The following is a 15,175-nucleotide window of genomic DNA, read 5'->3' as shown; positions in this document are numbered from 1 at the left end:
GTACAAAGAGGGTCTGCAGCTCAACTCAGTCTTTAGACTATCTAAAAAGGAGATTTACGATACATACAAACGTATAAATGAAACGAAAAAACGATCCAATAACAAGCATAGAGAAGGTGCCTGTGCCTCAGCAATCAATAGACCATCCACCCAGCATATAAGAGTTGAATAATCACGGCTTTAGGATTAAACAGTTAAGAAGCATCAGCCAAGTACTGCAATAACAGCAATTTCTCCATTCAACTTGGCGATTTCTTACCTATATTAGTTGCCTATGCTTGATCGCGTCTATAGCAGATAATTTTGAGAAGCAATGAAGAAAATTAGTATCATATTGATCTGAAGTTAAAGTATTTTGACAAATTTCAAGTAAAGATTACGAATTGTAGAACTCTCTCATTTCATTTCACATGTTGGTGATAATTCACCAATTTTTACGTCCACATGATAAGAAAGAGTTACAAAAATGGAGGTATTCCCTATCAACCTCGTCAGTTACTGCATTTTGCTCATGCGTTGAACTAGAGAAAAATTAGAGGAAGGAAAGAAGAAGTAGGCTTACCAGAAACAAGTAAAAGGCTAATGGATAACTGAAAATTAAGCTCCACCAGCCATGTCCATATCTGTAACTCCATCAATTCCCTTGAAAACAACACGTAATTTCCTTGAACATGATTGCTTTGTATCTCCTTTTCCGGCTGTACCAGTAACATGAACAATGTCCCTTGGAGTTCTGCTCATAAGCTCAAACAATGGTAAATCCAAATTCGATCGAGTCATCTCTTCCAGTACTGGTGGTGCTTGCATGTACAGATTCTTCCCTCGATACGTCACACTTACTCTAGTTAATAGTAGCTTAGGGTGATCTTCTAGCAGACCAATGAACTGCACAACACCAGAAAAGAGACGAAAGCTCAAACATTATTACTTGTATCACCAACCAATCCATTTATTACCCTTTTGTCGTGGTAGAATGTCTAACATGCTCAAACAATAAGGCGAAATTGACAGGAAGTTAGTGCATCAATTTATATGGTCTTCAATATAGGTATCTTCCCATGAGATTTTTATGGCAGATACCTCAATGTATCAGAGAGAGTAATTCCGAAAGTTCTTTAGCAATTTCCAGCTTTCAACACAGAGAAACTATGTGAATGAGATGTTGCACACAGTCACAGATCTTCCAGACATCATAAAGGGCAAATCAGCGGGAGTAGTGAACTCCGACAGAAACATAAATATTACCCCTCCCCCCCAAATAAGAAGGTCTCTCCTCTCTTATGCTTATTCAATTGTTCAAAAGATAGTTTAATTAAGCTTTTATCCAACCGAGAGTATGATCATGTCCTATGTGATCATTCCAACTTTTACTACAAGCAATCCATACCAGGAAGTTACTATGAACAGCACAAAGAACATTGAAGCATCTAAATGGAACTTCCAACGAATTGTATTCTGCTTTTTCATTTTTGGTATAAAGAAAACTATGTAAATGATGAAGAATCCATTTTAGACATTATAAAATCCTTGTAAGAAGAGCAAAGATAGGTTTTTGATTACTTTCTGGAATCTGTAAATAGTTACCACTTACCAGCACAGCTTTTGTGCTGTGTTTTTAATATAACTGTTACCATTCTCAAAAAAAAAAAGGAACTTCCAACTTATCTGCTGTACGAGAGATTCTTGTTTCAAGGGTGCCATACTTTGATTATTGTTTAATGTAATTGCTGCAGTTGCCAAGTTATCTCATAAGTTCCAATTTCTGCTTTATTTCCTTTTACAATTATCCTTCTTTAGATGGGTTTAATAATATTATATTGGGTGGTTAAGAAACGAAATATTTTCATAATTAAGATTACCAATTTTCTGTCTTTGAGGCTGTATACAGTGATTTTCAGACATTTTCAAACTTTCATGACAAGTTTTTCCCTTTTCTTTCAACAGGTTCTAGGGACCTTAGGATTTCTTGCTTGTTCCTAGTTCCTACTACTCCGCTTCATGAAGCTTATCTGGTCTTGACACTACTTTGCCTGTAGTGACAGCAGTAACACCACTCATGATCATTATCAGGAGTGACCTAATATAGTTAGGTGGCCAACATACTAAATCCAGTATTTCAGCCGAATTCTATTCTCTTTTTTGATACTACTAACTCCAGTATTTCAGCCGAGTTCTATTCTCAAGCCTCAAAAGAACAGTCATATCAAGGACACATTGAAACATGCACGATAAGTTAACAAGGTCAATACTGGGACGTTCTTCCCCAGTTCAGCTGGTTTCTTTTTTCTGAATGTAGATTAGGAAGCACTCTATTAGCTGCTTTTGAGATATGATATATCAAAAAGTTGCTGAGGAGGTGTCTTAGTGTTTTACTGAACAATCTTGTGAGTGATTAGTAATCTTAAAGAGCTGGGAAATAAAAAGAACAAGAACCTTTTTCAAAGTAACTGAAGCTTCTAACTCAATGAGAACGCCAGGACCACAAACAAGACATTCTTTGTCCCTCACAAACTCGGTCACTTTGGTGTGCAGACCTTCAACTCCATTGTACCTTCAACAGGTACAGAATTCCACATAAGTCAACAGAGCTTAGCCAAATGTTTTAAAGGGAAATTCAATTCGTAAGTAATGATAATGCAAAAAAAAAAGAGAGAGAGAAGAAGAGGAACGCAGATGAGCTGTTGCAAGGGGAGAACCATGGAATACAAATTAGGGTAAAAAATCCTAACATAATGTAACAGGCATAAACAAAGTAAACAACTCATTAATCAAACAGAAAGCAAGATACAAGACATTAACAGAGAAGACAGGAAACTAAGACTTCTATTGCTTCAGGATAACTTAGTTCTTAATTTCAAATGAATCACAAGTACATAATTGCATTTCTGTTGAAGAAGTCATAAGGAAAGATTAACCTTCAAGATGTTATCAAATTAAAGTGCAAATGTTGACGATAAGATCATGGATTCATAAAGACACAACCTGCAACAGTGGCGGAGCTAAGTAAATTAGGATTTAAACAGACTTACGTCAAGTAATTTGATAAAGTTTTGCTGCATCCAGAGACAAGCTTCAAGGTCTCCAAAGCACAGGCAGCAGAAATTATAGCATTGGTGGATGCTATAGCAGGAATGATATTTTTAACAACACCCTGTAAGCAATAAAGAAAGATTATTCAATATGAACTGAGAACACATGACTGCACAAAACCACTATACCAGCCTAATATGGCTGGAGTAGATAGGTTCTCACCTCAATGCATAATGAAATAATACTTTGTTTGGCCATATCTATAGGAGGATGTCTAGTTGTCTACAGAAGGCTAAAACTTCCATACCATGAGCTTACCTGGGTCAAAGAATAGGTAACTCCCGGAATTCCAAAGAGCTCTGCTCTCTTAACAGCCTAAAGCACATGATCAGAGAAGTCGAGGATTGAGAAAGGAAACATGAGAAATGTAGCATACGTCTAAGTACTAGGAATGGAGAAAGCAAAGAGCATAAATTAACCTCTGAATACACCCATTGCATGTGTTCAGGGTCATCTGGATCAAAAGTTTTGCCACTATGAACCTGCATAAAACTTCTGGGGTGAAAAACAGTGCAGTTGGTCTAGAAGCATGGAAAACCAAGGGCTGGGAAGTTCAATACTTACCTCATCCCATTTGATTAGATGTGCATACTCAATGCAGTGAGCAGCAGTTCTTGGAGTTTCAGCAAGAGTACATAATGGAAACTTCACTTGTGGGGGAAAGAGCCAAATTGTACACTCAAAGCAGGGGGTAACACCTGGCATTATAATCCTTGCGTGGCCCTTGAATCCTTCAGTCCCACCATCAACCATAGGCTTAATTGTCTCTTCTCGTGGGTTATCATCAGAATCGTACTCTACACATAATGTCAGATGGATGAGCTAAATCTAGTGCACGTTCACCGACCTCCTTCCACTAAGTATGAAAACTAGCCAGGAGCATGAGACACATTTCCCCATGGTCTGAAGGAGCTGCAACCCACACTTTGGCTTCTGAAAATGCCTAGTTAGTTGAATATCTTTATTTAAAATTTATTCAATCAGATCCATCTCTCCCTCCTTACTTCGGTATCTTCTTAATTCTTGTCTGTTTAATCAATTTGGTTTTCCTATACAATAAAAGGGCTGGTTCAAGCTTGCAAAAGTGGAGTAAATTGGGGAAAAAAAGATCCATTCCCTCTCAGTTTGCATCTCCCCAAAATTGGAAGAGAATTTCAGAGTTACATTTCAAAATCAAATAAACTGATAGCACTCAGAAGTTCAAATACATCCATAGTTCTATAAGACTGTCAATTTTAATATGATCATTGAATTTGTGAATCAATTTTGTACCACAAAATTAAAATGTGTTTTAAAAATAGGAGCAGTTTGACTAAGAAATTGGTTGACGTAACAGTTAATGGTCTTCAACTTATAACAAGGGTTCCAACCTTGATGTCAATGACATTCCTGTTTATCTTTGGGGGCTAGACGTTTTGGGGGTTGGAGGTCACAGGTTGGTATGGGCCACTCTGGCCCTGAGGCTAAAGACCACTCTTGGACAGTAACGGGCCAGTTACGGCCAATCCAAACTGCACAGGAGTTGAGATCGGTTTCAGTTCCATATTTTAGTTGCACCAATTTAATCATAATATCACTTTTCTCCTCCTTATGATCAGATCACTTCTCATGGTTTATGCAAATTTTTGATTGGTCATATTTTGTACAAAATTTAATTAAACAAACACTTACACGAGAGATTGATTAGTAGTGATCTGGAAAATATTATATATTAGTTCTTTTCTAATGCTAAGGCTCCTTTTAGTTTATTTAATTATGTTAGGTCGTCGGTAATGAGGTCCATATCTGTTAGTTAGCTGCCAGTTATCTAATACATACACGCATAAACAACTAGAAGCAATTCGCAAAATCTGGACACGTTTTAAACAATAAAATCCTAATATAACAGCCCCTTAGTTTAACCACATTAAGGTTTTCAGGACTAAAATATCATCTCACTTTCATTTGAGGGTTTTGATAAAGGTCCCCCTTCCCCAAGGATTATTTGATAAAACTGCGTATATCACGTCAGTACTCTGACTGTATAAGTACAAGTAATAGTCCCCATTTGCTCTTTAGTCAGTGTTTTCCCTTTCAAAGTCAAATGCAAACAACAACAGAATAAATAAGAAACAGCCGTGAAAGAAGAACATTAAATACAACAACTACGCCTCAGTCCCAAACAAGTTGGGGTCGGCGAAAGAAGAACATTAAATGATGCATACTTTTTCTCTCATGTATGTACACTTGGTTTTTTCCATTGGAAACTGTTTAGTATGTTACTTATTTCAGTATTTGCACGTTATCTTCAAAGTTGAACACTCTTATATGTCTAGTTGATGATACAGATATACAAATATGAGCAACATAAGATGGAAGAAGCGTCTTTGTGCAAATCCAAGCATGTGGGGCCTCATATATTTCATTTTTACATCTTGATGCTTAGACAAATATCCAAGTCAAACTACTCTATCTTCATACTAGAATCTAATATCTGTTACTTTGCATTTATCTCCTTTTCTTACTTCAATTTTGGCCTCTTATAGAAGTTATAGAAACTGGTTTCAATAAGCATGTACCATAAATGGTAACGGGAAAATAGAAATGGATATATACTTGTCTCATTGTTGATCTGGGCCCAATCTTTATTCATCTAGAACACATCTAGCTAGAAGCCTAAGGATCTGATGTTCCACAGTAAAAAGAATGGCTTTCCATTTTATTCATCAAAGAAAGAAAAAAGGTGGTTTTGCATTTTACGAAGAAGTATCACTTACAACCTTCCCATTCACCCACATTGTTTCAAGATCAGCAACAAGATGACAGGAGAGAAGGGATGAGTGGTTGGACAATCAAACAGAAAAAATCTAATAATCTACTACTACTCAATCAGAAACTTTTGTAAAAGAATGGGCACAACGCATAAGCATTCAAGTAAACTACTCAGAATATAATTTGAACAGCCAATGCAGCCCATGCAACTTGTTTGAAAAGCATAAGTAGAAAAGACAAACCTAGAAAGCCGCAAGCTACAGAATTTATATAGCTTCGAGCTTCGACAGAATCAAGACCAAGAACAATAATTTGGAAATCACTGTAGAAGCTTATTGGTTTATCCTCAATCCGACAGAAATGTGGCTTGATATCTACACCATTGACTCTCTCCATCACTTTTTTAGCAGCAACTTCTGCCTTTGGTTTCCCTACATCTTCAAGTCTACATAGGAAGAACTATAAGAAGAAACACTAATAAACATATTGTTGCTAAAATTTATAAAACAAATTGTGCCTGCAAGCAAAAAGCTAAGGGGATACATCTATACCCTAAATCCAAAGTGAAAGTAGACTCAAGGATCATATACTTGTACATAGCTATAATCATACATTAGAAACTACAAAATGGAAGAAGGATAAACCCTCCTTTCATAAACAGGGAGAAGGACATTATCCTCCTCGAAAATAACAGCTACACGAATGAAAATGCTCTGTGCACCATCCCACACCATTCACTTCATCTTGGGTTTTGTAACCCTAAAGTGCCTTTTTGAAGAAGTGAATAAAAATTACAATTTCAACAATGAGAATTTAACCATAAGTTCGAATTGCATAAATTCAGAAAACGATGCAACTCAAAAATTACTCCGCACCTGAATAAAAGTTAGCAATTGAGATTGGTAACTTTATTACACTACTTTATAATGTATTCCTCTATTCTATTAAGACCGAGAAATTCGTGTGAGTCAACTCATAGGACCAACCACAGCCTTCGAAACTTGGGGATAATGGGCCCGCCCCTCTACTCTTCTATATTTAAATTCCAGGCTTACTTTGCATGGCACAGGGCTAGAACTTATGATCTAAGTCACTCTAAGTCACAAGTCCCTCAACCTCCGCCACTTGAACTAATGCACCCAAGGGTGTGGCCTAGTAGTCAATGAAATGGGTTGAGAACTTGAGGTCTCAAGTTCAAATCCCAGCAGAGACAAAAACACTAGGTGATTTCTTCTCATCTGTCCAATCCTTGGTGGATAGAATTACCTCTAGTGGAAGGTAGCATGTATCCCGTGGATTTAGTCAAGCTGCGCGCAAGCTCGTCCGGACACCATGGTTATTAAAAAATAAAAACAAAAACTTGTGATCTAAGTCACAAGTCCCTCAACCTTTGCCACTTGAACTAAGCCCTTGGGCTACTACATAATGTGTTCTTTAAAGTAAACTACAGGTTTTCTAAAACTAGATTGTTTCAAAAATCTCATACTTAATAATTCTAACTAGTTTGTATCGCCTATTATTTCTTTTGATTTCACAATGTACTTTTTTTAGCTGAATTTGCATAGGAAAAGGAAATTGCTATCAGAAAAGAACGTGAGGCCAAAAATCAGTCAATACAAACCACTTCAATAATACACACATTACAAATTCAACAAAAATGTCGAATTGCATAGTTTAAAAACGAAAAATATTACGGCACCTGAAGAGAAACTGGCGATTAAGATTGGTAACTTCAATTCGGTCCATATCAATGACCTCGAGGTTACGAAATCCTGAGAAAGCCAAATCCTTAAGCAATTCGCAACCTAATCCACCAGCACCTATCACTAACACTCTTACATACTCCTTTAAATCATCTCTCAACTGTTAAAAGAATACAAGCGATCAATATTATATTCGTCGATTAGTTGCAACATGATCGACTTAAAAAAAAAAAGGAGTAGGGTTTTGGATGGGGGATTTTACCTCCGTACCGGCCTCGAAGGTCGGCCCAACGAGATTTCCGGGGCGGAGAAGGAGCTTGTCGAGGTCCCTTGATCTGCTTTGTGATGTCGAATCCGCCATCGGAGCAGCGAAAGGGAGAAGTTCGCGTTTATGTTGGACCTACTAGCTTCCACTTTACGCAGGTCTTTAGTCGCACTTCCCCCTTATTGCAAGCAAATGATGCACTTGTCGAGAAAAGGAAAAACACAATTGTTGTATTTCAAAAAAAAAAAAAAAAAAGGACTTCAACTTATTTTGTATGCGAAAAAGAATGATGGATTAGAAATACAAAGGATATACTTAAAAAACGATATATTTATTAGTAGAAATTTATACAACGTATTTTAATTTGTACTTTTTTAACTAAGGTAGCTCAAAATAAAATATTTTTCACCCTGTTTTGGAATTTTACAATTCTTATGTCCAAACGCCCACTAAATTTCAAATACCATTTTCACTTGAATTTTTTTTCCACCTTTTTTTGGAATTTTACCATTCTTATGTCCAAACGCCCTCATAGTTAGTTTCTTTTAGGATTAATAGGTTTGAAGGTGTCCAAATCGAAGTTTTACTGGTGTATCAAAAGGGGGGAATATACTAAATTTTGTTGAGATAAAATTAAGCCAAAAGATTAAAGCTCCTGGCCATAGATTTTGTCAAAAAAAATTATTTTATTTTTTTTGGCAAATACTTGTTTGTTTATAGATTTTATTCATATTTTGAAAAATTTGCAAATCCCAAAACCAACTCGAGAGTTGTTTTTTATCCAAAATATTGTCGTTTGGTTTTGTAAAAAAATCAAAATTGCCCTAAACTTTTGTATTTTATAAAAAAAAAACTCATTTACTGTTATTATGATCAACTAATCCATATCTACCAACTTTTCTCTCATTAAACTCACGCGACTTTGCCCTTCTCTATAAACAGAAGAAAACATCTGCCAAAGTTGTTGTGCCAATCTATGACAATTATAACGACCCGACTTGTCATTTTAAGAATTAACGTCACGTTCAGCGACTTAAGGTCTTGAGCAGTTTCGTATTATGTGTATTGACTTGCGTGCGCGGTTGAATTCAGTTATCGGATAATTGGGGGTGATTTGGGACACTTAGTCCCTAAAACAGAAGCTTAAGTCTTAGAATTTTGACCATAGTCGGAAATGTGTGAAGATCCGGAATGGAGTTCCGTCGATTCTGTTAGCTCCGTTGGGTGATTTTGGACTTAGGAGCATGTCCGAAAAATTATTTAGAGGTCCGTAGTGAAATTAAACTTGAAATGGCGAAACTTAAATTTTTGAAAAGTTTGACCGGGGGTTGACTTTTTGATATCGGAGTCGGAATCCGATTCTAAAAATTTGAATAGCTTCGTAATGTTAATTATGACTTGTGTGCAAAATTTGAAGTCATTCCAGATTGATTTGATGTGTTTCGGCACAGGATATAGAATTTGAAAGTTCAAAATTCATAAATTTTGATTTGAGGTGTGATTCGTCGTTTTGATGTTCTTTGATATGATTTGAGGCCTCAAGCAGGTCTGTGTTATGTTATGGGACTGGATGGTCTGATTGGACGGGGTCCCGAGTGGCTCGGGTGAGTTTCAGAGTGGTTTCGAACCATTTCTAGGCCATTTTTAGTTGTTGGTTTTTGGCCACAGAGGTATGCATCACGATCGCGGACAAACGGTCGTGATCGCAAAGAGCAATTTTGTTGTTTGGACAGTGAGAATCACGATCGCGGAAGCCTTTTCGCGATCGCGTAGAGAAAATTTCGGTTGCGCTGACCCAACTTTGGAAGCTTATATCTCATAATCTATAAGGAATTTTGAGATGATCCAAAAATGAAAGATGTAGCCCTTTGTATCTAGTTTTCATAAATATAAACCATTTATCATTTGGAGTTGTGTACAAAATGTTATGATGGATATACTATAGGCTATCATGGAAGAGTTTGAAAATCTTTGTCACACATGGCTAATTTTTGAAGCTTATATCTAGAAATATATAAGGAATTGGGAGATGAACAACAAATAAAAGTTATAGCCTTTGGTTTCTAATTTTCAGAAAGCTAAACCATTTACAATTTGGCGTTTTGTACAAAACGTTATGACCATTATACTAGAGGTTGTATGGAAGAGTTGGGGAGTTTGTTCTTCGCGATCGTGATTGGTTTTCCGCGATCGCGAAGAGCAATTTTGGGGATGAAAACTTTTGTGTTTCGCGACCGCGAAGAGTAAATACCTAGGCAATAGCTATATTTCAAAGTTTTAGCCATTTTTAACACATTTGGAGCTATGGAGCTCGAATTGAAGCGATATTTTAGGCGCTTTTCACCATATGGATTGGGGTAAGTGTTCTATATACTAAAGTATTTATATTTCATGAATCTATGATTATATTCATCATTTAATTCGGATTTTAATAGAAGAAATCAAGATTTTGGCAAAATCTTCCAAAAACGAAAATTTAAGATTTGGAGGTCGAGTTATTATTGGAATTCGATAAAATTGGTATGGTTGAACTCGTATCGGAATGGGTGTTCGAATTTCATAAAAATTGTGTCGGGTTCCGAGGAGCAGGTCCCGCGTTGACTTTTGTTGACTTTTTGGAATAAATTTTTTAAGCCGACGTATTATTATCCGGAATTATTTTCGATGAATTTTAATGAAGCTATACAATTAATTTGGATAGATTTGGGCGGTCTGGAGGTCAATTCAATAAAGAATGCGATTTTGGAATATCGGCATAACTTCAAAAAGGTAAGTATCTTGCTTAACCTCGAGTGGGGGAATTACCCCTTAGGCATCGAGTCTTATGTGCCATTTGTGAAATGTGAAGCCGAGTACGCGAGGTGACGAGTATGTACTCGGGCTTATATGTGCAAATTTTATTGGTTTAAAGTTTTAGGAATTCTTATGTATTAAATTAGATAATTGTTGGCATTAGTAAATCCTTGAATTATCATGCATCATTCCTTATTTGTCAAGTTTGTATTTTATATAATAAATTTGGTGTTATTTTCACTTGGATTTTACGTGAATTCCGTGTGTTTATTGATTTTATATTTTCTTGGAATTAAATCCATGATGGAACCTTTATCTGCAAATATTTATTAATAAGTTTAAATTGAGGAGTTAATATAATTATCAAAAATTTGGACTAATGAAGGCGTTGCCCTATACTGAGTATTTTTCACCTCTGTTGATTGTTTTGAGGTTTATTATACGTTGTGTGGAGCCTTGGGCTATTTGTTGACAAATTTATTGATTCTGCTACATATTTGGAATTTGGTTATGGTCAGTGAAAAATTGCGATATGAATTGTTGTATTGTATTGTGGTTTAAACACTCTCCTTGATGTTATTTATGCTTCCTACCTTGCTTGTTAATGATATGCATGTGCTTGGTAAGGAAAAGTGTAAAACCCGAAGGGTGATGTCGTGCTATTTAAGAGTATAAAGCACGAAGGATGATGTCGTGCCATTTGAGAGTGTGAAGCAAAAAGGGTGATGTCATGCCATTTGAGAGTGTAAAGCAGGAAGGGTGATGCCGTGCTATTTCATTTATATTATCACGTGAGGATGAGAGTAAAAGAACGAAGGGTGATGTCGTGCAATTATTTTTATGTTATCATATATTCATGGCACGAAAGGTATTTCCGTGCAGGCGAGGACGAGAGACATACATTATATTGTGATATCGTTTCGTTGTGCATACATTCATGCCTTTATCTTGAGATGTTATTGTGCACCTATGTTTTCTATGTGACTTGTAGTCGTTGTTGCTTCATGTGTGCCTCCACTTTATTTCTTTTATTGTTATTGGTATTTCTCCCACCTCGTTGGTACTATTATATGTATACACGGTGAGGAAGATATAAATGCACGAAGGGTGTTGCCGTGCCAATTGATTTGAATCAAATATATATATTGGGTGAGAATGTGCTAAGTGCACGAAGGTATTGTCGTGCCCTTTGATGTGATATGTTGAATGTATTCCTCACGCCAGGAAAGTCAAATGAGACGTCACATGGTGACTTTTATTCGAAAGAATTATATTAGAAAGCTATTTATTTGAAAGAATTATATTATAAAGATACTTGAGAGAAATATATTTGAAAGATATTTATTCGAAATAATTATATTAGAAAGATATTTATTTGAAATAATCATATTATAAAGATATTTACTTAAAAGAAGTATATTTGAAAGATATTTACTTGAAAGAATTATATTCGGAAATATATTTATTGAAAAGGATTATCTTTTATAGATTTTTATTGAATAACTTAAATAAAAGATGTATATTTTGAAGGACCTCATTAATTGGCTGTACCTGTGTTTATTACTCGTTTGAACAATATTTATGATGTTCATGTTACCTTGTTGTTTAAATCACTAGTTGATTGATGTTGCTATTACTGCTATTTGTTTTATGTTATTTTTTCATGCTATATTGCACAAGTTATTTAACTAGTGAGTGTCTCGACTATACCTCGTCACTACTCCTCTGAGGTTAGTCTTGATACTTACTGGGTACTGACCGTGGTGTACTCATACTACACTTCTGCACATTTTTGTGCAGAATCAGGTATTGGAGATATCGGACTTGAGTAGAGTTAAAGCGGGATCGTAAGGATTCAAGGTAGAGCTGCTTGGTCGTCGCAGTCCCTTGGAGTCTTATCATTTCATTGTACTGTTAATTTTTAATCAAACAGTAGTGTATATTCGGTCCTCGTGATTATTCCATATATTCAGTTAGAGTTCGTGACTCAGTACTACCAGTCTTGGGAGGTTGTATATTCATATTTATTTCGTTGTTAGTTTTGGTTACTTATTTAATTCAAAAAAAAATGGCTTCAAAATGTGATAAAAATCGGCTTACCTAGTCTTAAAGACTAGGTGCCATCACGACGCATGTGGTGGGATTTTGGGTCATGACAAGTTGGTATCAGAGCTCCAGGTTCATAGGTTCTACGAGTCACGAACGAGTTTAGTAGAGTCTTGCGGATCGGTACGGAGACGTCTGTACTTATCTTCGAGAGGCTACAGAGCTAGTAAAAAAAAATTCACTTCTTTCATTCCTTATCGTGAGACATTTATTCAACTTGAAGCATATATCTTATGTTCTTTTGCATCCACTCGTATATGAAACTGCGCACTCGGTATCAACTATGCGCCAACGGTTCGTGATACTACATAGGGGTTGTAAGAGAGCCAGGGTTGCTCAACCGTTGTTATAACGTGTCGTCCAGATCGAGGATGCAGAAGTATTGAGAGGCCATTCAGTCGTGCACATGGGGGTGCAACAGGTTCTGTCATCTGGTTGATAAGTATGATCTTAAAAAGGTTTAAGTAATTTCCTAATTGTCACAATCGTGGTAGGGTCACGAGGTGGATGTAGATCTGAAATAGTTGGTGGTATTAGAGACTATGTAGTTCGTATGGGATTTATATTTAGCGAAAGGTACATACACAACCAAGGCACTGGAGGAAGCGAGTTTAACTGTCACGAGGATGACATGCACCAAATAAATAGCTTGAGGTGTCTTATGACCGGTGTCCTAATGTGTCCTATGGCTTCAAGCCAAGTGAGGGAGTCCACTATCAATTATCAGATTGCGGGGTCATATGTTATATGAGTTTTGACCTGAGATGTATTTATGTGGTATTGAAAGGTTCTCCAAAACTTGTATATGATTAAGAGCTGAGATTTGTATGGGATGATATTGAGACTTGCGGTATTCCCCCGCCCTTAATAATTTTATATTTCAGTAAGTTCTTTTAATGCACCACCGGCATAAGGTTCCTATAATGGTTATTCCAGTTATCTGGCACAGACTCAGTGTGAGCAGCCGAACCCGTAAAGGGGTTGTTTTGAGTGTGGTGATACTAGGCACATCAAGAGAAATTGTCCCAGACTTGGGAGGGGTGGATTTCATCAAAACACTCAGGCTACAAGCTTTATTCCAGTTAATACTCCACGTGCATAGCCAGTTAGTGGTGGAGGACAAGCGGGTAGAGGGCGCCTAAGAGATGGAGGCCCGACCCATTGATATAATTGCTATGAATTGGCTGAGGCCGATACACTAGATGGTGTAGTTACAGGTATGATTTAATTTATAATAAAAGGATCACTATTTTTATTTTTTATTCGATTCCGATTATCGAGGTGAGAACTCCTTTCATGCTCCTTACATATGGTGGATTAGTGAATTTGTACTCCACTCCCGTATTTATCCCCGTTGGGAGATTTTATGGTGTTAGCATGTGTGTATCATTTTTGTTTTGTACATTATTGTGGGTTATGAGTCCAAAGGTGACTTTTTATTATTCTCTACAGTGGGTTTCAATGTGATTTCGGAATAATTGAATTCAATTTTATAAATTATATGCCCTACTGGTATGAGGGTTCATTATGTATTGAGAAAAAAAAATATTGTTTACGAAATTTATTGAAAAGAAGAAAGAAAGGAAATTAAAAATTTCATTTGGCACAATGTGTAAAATACTTGTGATTCGGAGTTGAGGACGAGATCCTCGCATTTTTATATGATGTGAAATATTTAAATTGGGCTACAAGCCGCGGTGGAAGTTATATAAGGACAAGATCCTTGTGATGAAAGTTTATGTGTTTAAATTCTCCCTTTGTAAAATTAATTGTACTATAGTATTAATATGGAGTCATACCTGTTAGGCTTAATTGATAATTCCTTTATGTGTTTTCGTGCCATAATTGTGCTGTAATTATTGAGTTTTAGACTACGATGTAAGTGTCCATGTCGCGTTAAATGTGATTCGTTAAGTCGGGTAAATAGTTATGAGGTCTACATGCCTCACATTCTGTTGTCAGTGTTGTGAAAATTCGAAACGAGGTGTTGGTTAATATAAGATTAATTGATGATGTTGGAATTAACTATGAACAGCTTTTAAGACCAGAGATATGGTGATGGGCATACATATGATGTGCTTCATGTCCTGATATCATTATAATAATGCAATGCTTGTAATGTTGAGATTAATGCTATTGATATATACATTATGGATGTGTTGTTAGGATTTGTTTTTGTGTTACTCTCGCAGGTGGATAGGCCCATTTACAGGGAAAACTCTGCCGAAATTTCTGAAAAATTAAAATTTGGGAGTTAGAAAAATTTGGGAGATTGTTATGAGCAAAAGGAGAGAAACGTTATATTATGTGTTTGAGGGTGGACTCTACTTCTCATTCAAGGGCGAATGATCCTAAGCGGGGGAGAATGTAACACCCCGGAGTACTTCAACACTATCAAGAAAGTTGATGTGTGCATATGCACGAGTTGCTATAGCAAGTTGAGACTAATATCGTGCGTCGAAGTAAA

The 15,175-nt window shown here is 36.3% G+C and overlaps 1 protein-coding gene across 1 annotated transcript; it reads right to left on the bottom strand.

The window, feature by feature from the left end:
- Positions 1-314: 314 nt before the first annotated feature.
- Positions 315-8,041, bottom strand: LOC107773228 (NEDD8-activating enzyme E1 catalytic subunit-like). The gene is made up of 9 exons (XM_075229524.1): positions 7,807-8,041; positions 7,541-7,704; positions 6,084-6,286; positions 3,655-3,887; positions 3,510-3,572; positions 3,349-3,405; positions 3,030-3,151; positions 2,434-2,551; positions 315-885 (listed from the first exon to the last, which is right to left on the bottom strand). The coding sequence occupies exons 1-9, from the start codon at positions 7,903-7,905 to the stop codon at positions 598-600; spliced, it is 1,347 nt and encodes a 448-aa protein (XP_075085625.1). The 5' UTR covers positions 7,906-8,041; the 3' UTR covers positions 315-597.
- Between the last annotated feature and the right edge of the window lie 7,134 nt (positions 8,042-15,175).

Source organism: Nicotiana tabacum, chromosome 14, assembly GCF_000715075.1.
Source record: "Nicotiana tabacum cultivar K326 chromosome 14, ASM71507v2, whole genome shotgun sequence".
NCBI lineage: Eukaryota > Viridiplantae > Streptophyta > Magnoliopsida > Solanales > Solanaceae > Nicotiana > Nicotiana tabacum.
This window is presented reverse-complemented; position numbering and strand designations above follow the sequence as displayed.